The sequence below is a fragment of the Ruditapes philippinarum genome, unplaced genomic scaffold (assembly GCF_026571515.1).
Source record: "Ruditapes philippinarum isolate M1 unplaced genomic scaffold, ASM2657151v2 ctg14869_1_1_1_1, whole genome shotgun sequence".
NCBI classification, from domain to species: Eukaryota; Metazoa; Mollusca; class Bivalvia; order Venerida; family Veneridae; genus Ruditapes; species Ruditapes philippinarum.
The window spans coordinates 15785-21783 of record NW_026864375.1 but is presented as its reverse complement, the minus strand read 5'-3'; the positions used below and the strand labels follow the sequence as shown (position 1 = coordinate 21783).

Below are 5999 nucleotides of genomic sequence, written 5' to 3'. Positions count from 1 at the left end.
ATTTCAGATTGAATACTTCTGACACAGTGAACATTACACACGGAATACTTCTCACACAGTGAACATTTACTTGTATACTTCTCACATAATAAACATTACATACTGAAAACTTCTCACACAGTGAACATTATATACTGAATACTTTTCACACAGTGAACACAACATATTGAATACTTCTCACATATGTATCAAATCAAAATACAAGTACGCACTGACTGAATAGTGCAAAGATGTTTGAGCCAGTCCTGGTCTGCATTGTAAACATTGGTAGATTATGTTGCCGTCAGTACGTACTCTGTAGGATCAAGATTAAAATAAGATTGTTTTAAGGAGAAAAGGGGCAAGATTATGCAAAATGTTAAATAGTAGTATGTTTTCAGAGTACACACGTATAGAAGAGAATGCATGCATGGAGACATGCGACTAAAAAGTGAACTTGTTGCCAATGGCAGGCTTCTATGACAGGACCACAAGGGAGTCCATATGAGGGTGGCTTGTTCTTGTTATATTTACAAATTCCTGACAGGTATGTGATACATCTTATGAATTATTTTTAGCTTGATTAATAGGGAGAGCTTTTGTCATCATCTCGGCGTTGGTGTCACACCTTGGTGAAGTTTTGCATGCAAACTGGTATTTCCAAAATTATTGCAGGGAATGGGTTGAAACTTTCACACACTTAATTGAGAGCATAATGGGAAGTCAATGTTTAATGCCACTATATCTAACATTCATTTTGATAGAATTATGGCTCTTTTTAACTTAGTAAATTCTAATTTATCAAGACTCTTGTTTACTATCAAGCATTGAGAATAGTTGTGCATACAGTCCTTCAAACAATTCATATTATAGAGACAAAGGTCTGAAACTGATTACTTATTATGCCCCAAAGGGCATGACAGCTCTTGTTTGTGTGCCTCGAAAAAAGGCGACATAGAGGGGTTACTCTTGTCGGAGACGTCGTTGTCGGCGTCGGCGTCCCCTTAAGCTTGTCCGGAGCATAAGTCAGTCATTATAAGTCGGATTGACCTCAAACTTTGTATGCATGCTTCTAAGTGCATTGCACAATAACTGGTACTCTGCATCTCTATGTTCAGTAATTGCCCTTTGTTAATACTATATTTATGTCCGGGTCATTTCTCCTAAAGTATAAAAGCTATGGACATGAATTTTCATAGGATGATAGATCTCATTAAGAAGAAAATCGGTGCACAAGAACCGGAACTCTGGACTTCTTATGTTTTGAGTTATTATCTTTTATTGATTTCATACTTTATATTTGTCCTGGCCATTTCCCCTAAAAGGATGATAGATCTTATTGATAAGAAGTGCAGTGCACAGAAAATGCTGCTTTGCACTTCTATTTTTTTTAGTTATTGCCCTTTTGTCCTGGCTATTTCTCCTAATCTATATTGTTCACAAGGCGACACATCCGACTCGAGGAGTTCTAGTTTTTCTTTTAAAGTTATCTTGTTTCTTTATCATTGTTTGTGACTTTTGCCTAAGTTTGTCATTAAGTTTATAAAAGATAACCTTATGTTGTCATTTTTTTTTTTTTTGGGGGGGGGGGGGGGGGGCTTAATGAGACTTTGTTGAAACATGTTTTTTTTTTTGATAAAAAAAATTACTTGTATTATTTACATGTATAATATTTCTTTTTGTAAGAGTTACACTACTGTTTTACCTAGAATTCATGGAGACGTGGGCTTAGATTCTATTCACTATAACTGGAGCCTGGCTCTAACTATATCAAAAGTTCTAATAAGTATCCAGTTATTATTAACGGACCCATATTGTGATGTGTGCATGGAACCAGCCATTGGTTTCTTGTACAGTAAAAATAGACAAGAGTTTGATAGAATATCGCGATTATGGACATGGAAGTACGCAATGCACGATTTTCTTATGCCCGATGGAAATAGATCTAAATGGATTATAGCATTATAATTATGAAACAATACTAGAGAGTTGCAATTTGTAATTTGTTAGCTGATACATATGTGAAGAATTTGTTTTAAACAATATTTTTAAAATATGAGCAAAGTTATTTTTAACCCTTAACCTGCTCAATGGTTGTAATGGCTCTGTCCAGCTTTGAATTTGAACCAGTCTATTGAAAAGTAAAGGGGTTTCAATATCAAAAGCTAAAAGTAGTATCAAGGTTGATCAGACTGCACAGATATGCAGGCCGACCAAGCTCTATACCAATGGTAAAGGTTAATCACTTTTTTCAAGTGGAATAAGGGTAAAACTGCCTCCGTGGTCGAAGGGTGAGAGTCGATAACTTCTAATCCATTTACCTCTCTGACGTGGGTTTGATCCCCGGGAGATGCTTTGGTAGTTTAGCACGGAGGAAGGTAGTCTAGTACTGGTGTAACTCTCCAGGAACGATGGTTAGGAAACTACCTGCCTATATGACTGAAATACTGTTGGGAAAAGGCGTAAAATGAAACAAACAAAAAAAGTTTAAACTGACATATGAATTTATTGCAGCAATTACAAACATGACCTTTGGTTGCATTTTCAAGATTTCTTCCTACTGGAGTTTAAATATTAAAACTATAATACACATCGTATATGAAAATCTTATCTAGGTAAATTAAGTAACAAGGGATTTATCTCTGGAAAATATGAGTATTAATGAGAATGTTCATAAATAGATAGATATGCTAACTAATGAAAAAATATGTTAACAAATTGATTAAAGAAGTGTTATAATAATAATAATAATAAAAAACATGCTATAAAATTGATGAATATATTCTTTTTTTCTTTCTTTTTTTGAAATAATAAAAATCAATAAACATGGTAAGAAATGGAAAATAAAATACTACGAAATTTAATTACTAAATTGTAACCTCTCTAGTTTTTAAAGGTTGTGCAATTATATATTTGTTAATGACTTAAATTGTTATTGTAGCTTATCTTGCATAATTGATTATATATGTTTATCTTTTATTTCATGTTTTAATATCATTTTTCTTTGTTAAAGACATATATATTGTTTTATATTTTTTCCCCAAATTTTGCATTTTTGACAACTTTATATTGTTCTACAAACCATATTTTCTGTCATAGAATAAAGCAGTGAAATTATTTAAAAGCTTTCTTTGTGTTGGATACTCAAAATGTGTTCTTTATATGTCAGTCAAAATTTGTATTTCAACATAGTATAATGATATGGTGGTGTCTGTCAATCTGTCTGTGGACAATTTGTTTCTACACAATGATTTTAGGATATTACCTAAAATGCTGGTAGCCTTGATTTTGACCTAAAATATTTTCAATAACAATATAACAAAAAATCAATACAATTAAAGTTCAAGATTATTTTTTAAACATTTGGGTGACATATTGCATGACTAGCTGAATAAAATATGTTATGTCAAATCATAGCAACCAGAACTTTTGCACATTTCATGCATTTTACATTCACTTGGTTGCTTCTAGCAATTATATGAGAATTGCCGGATGTCCATATGTTATGTTGACACTTTGGATGTTTCTAAGGACATACTGGAACAAGTAAATCGTCTTCACCAATCGAAAAGAGCAATGGAACATGGACATCACTACCTGGTCAGTGTATCAATATTATCTTACACAGAGTTAGGCATGGGGGAATCAGGAAACAGTTTTGTTTTGCTACATGTATGACTGAAATGAATGAATTGTTTGTAATATTTTGCTGTGTATCTGTTGACCCCTTCCTTTTTTCTTCAAATAAAAAATAAATATACCAGTATACTAGTAGGATATTGAACAAACTTAATGATACGGAGGTCACGACAGAAACTGCTGGTCAAAAAAATTAAATTCATTAAAATATGAATATCAGTGATCAATGGACAAAATATTAAATGTTGGACTATATATGGTATTAAGAAAGACACATGTTTGTAAGGAGACCGGGTTGTTGAAAAACCCCCCATTTTTCACTTTTAAAGAAAAACTTTAAAGACTTTTTTCTGGGGGGTTTTTTCATATAATTAAATTTCCTCCCCTATATATCTTTTTTAAAAATTCCCCTTTAAAAACGTCTTATTTCATTTTAAAAAAGGGGGCGCACTACAGTGAGGGCCCATCGCGGGTTTAACATTAGCCCGACAGTGCGACGACAAAGGGACGGTTGAGGTCACAAATAATGTGTGCAACGCTCGAATCGCACGACATCTTTTACGCTGCCAATTAATTAAATTTTTAAAGAATGAACTTAAATACGTTTGTATTGGTGTTGGTTGAAGAAAATTATCTTTAAATCTCAAGATAATTAACAACGCAGAATCTTTATTATACAAAATGAATACCTGATTAACACGTTGTTGTTGTGATGGTTATAACTTGTGGACATACTTAATATGTCCGTTTACATGTATATTTAAAACTAAACAAAGCTTTCAAATATTTCAAATAATGTATTAATATGTTATGGATTCAGCTTGATTATCAAGCAATATACAGTAACTGACGTCATTGCAATTTATTTCTAGTGATTTATTTGCCGACTGGTCCCGGACCGCCGCCTGGGTGATGATCACCACCTCCTGGTGCAGGCCCAAACCCGTGACCACACCTGCATGTACCGTCTACACAATGGAAGTCGCGGTCACAGAAATTGTTACTTCCGGGAGCTGAGTTCTGGCAGTCGGTCGGTGACAAACAAGAATGTTGCGTGGCTGATACAGAGACAAAATAAACATTAATGAGGCAATTATTATGAAGCTATGAGGAAATATAATCCTTCTTTCCTTAAGAAGTTTGGAAAACAAAGAATCTCCATAATTCATTTATCTTCAATCTTGAGAGGCAATACTATCGCATTCTTTAAGTTTTGAGATGAAGAAGTTCATTTTCCTTCATTAAAGAAATATCATTACATTTTTTGAAGAAAAAAAAAAGAAGCAAACAATAATGATCGCCCATTAAGTATTGAAGATGAATAATCGTGTTTCCGTACAGATTCAAAATTTCTCATAATATGAAGAAATTCTTAAGATTTTAGTTTTAATCTAATCATCATTGTCTTAAAATTTGAAGAAATACAGTCACATTGATTATAAAATCATGAAAATAATTACTTTGCACGCAGCTACAGATTCTTTGATCACATGTTAGCACATAGTCACGTTCCGGACAGGTCACATGACTACAGTCGGAAGTCACCTGACAATCTTCGGAGACTGAAAATAGTATAACATTTCCTCTTTACAGTTCTTTGTTTTTAAGCATCTCAGAAAAAGTCTTTTTCGGGGTTAACCGAATGAAGATTCTTTATTATACACTTGTGAAATGTTTTTAATTTTTCTGGGACACATGTTGACTAAAATTATTTCGAAACTTGTACAATGGTGATAATGTTCCATATAAAGAATCGCTTTAAAATTCTACTTTTTAAACGTTAATAATATAGAATTGTATTGCTAACAATTTTGTTTAAAGTTTTTGTGGACAAAAAAAAGACCGGGCCTGATCTAACAAGTGTATCATTAAATTTATTTTGAAAATCACTTACTTGCTACACCGACCAACACGACGCAGACGACAATTTTCACAGTTGTGGAATACATGTTGCTGGAATGGGAAATTATGAATTGACTAACAGTGGAGAAAAATCTCATTATATATGCACTATTATCATTAAAACATGAGACGGCGTGGGCTTTTCAGCGGCTACTTGTGACGGCTTTCTATAAATGGATAATGTTTAAAATGGTCGAATCATAAATGGACAACAACGTGTACTAATCGCATGCTGTAACGTGAGCGTCACATATTGCCTACTTCCATAATCATATGCTCGATAAGTGAAAGAAACGCACTGGGTGCACCTTTTTTCTCATTTCTTATATTTATTGTACAAAAAGATGTTATTGACTTCATCTTGATATACTCAGTCTGTGACAAAGGATTGAACATTTATTAGTTTATAATGACACAACATTTCGTTTAATAAATTAATTTAAAAATATGATACTCTTGGAAATAGATTATCTGATATT

The 5999-nt window shown here is 33.1% G+C and overlaps 1 protein-coding gene across 1 annotated transcript; it reads right to left on the bottom strand.

The window, feature by feature from the left end:
* Positions 1-4464: 4464 nt before the first annotated feature.
* Positions 4465-5654, bottom strand: LOC132725382 (serine protease inhibitor Cvsi-1-like). The gene is made up of 3 exons (XM_060710484.1): positions 5513-5654; positions 5079-5180; positions 4465-4676 (listed from the first exon to the last, which is right to left on the bottom strand). Exons 1-3 carry the CDS (start codon positions 5616-5618, stop codon positions 4495-4497), a joined length of 390 nt encoding a protein of 129 aa, XP_060566467.1. The 5' UTR covers positions 5619-5654; the 3' UTR covers positions 4465-4494.
* Between the last annotated feature and the right edge of the window lie 345 nt (positions 5655-5999).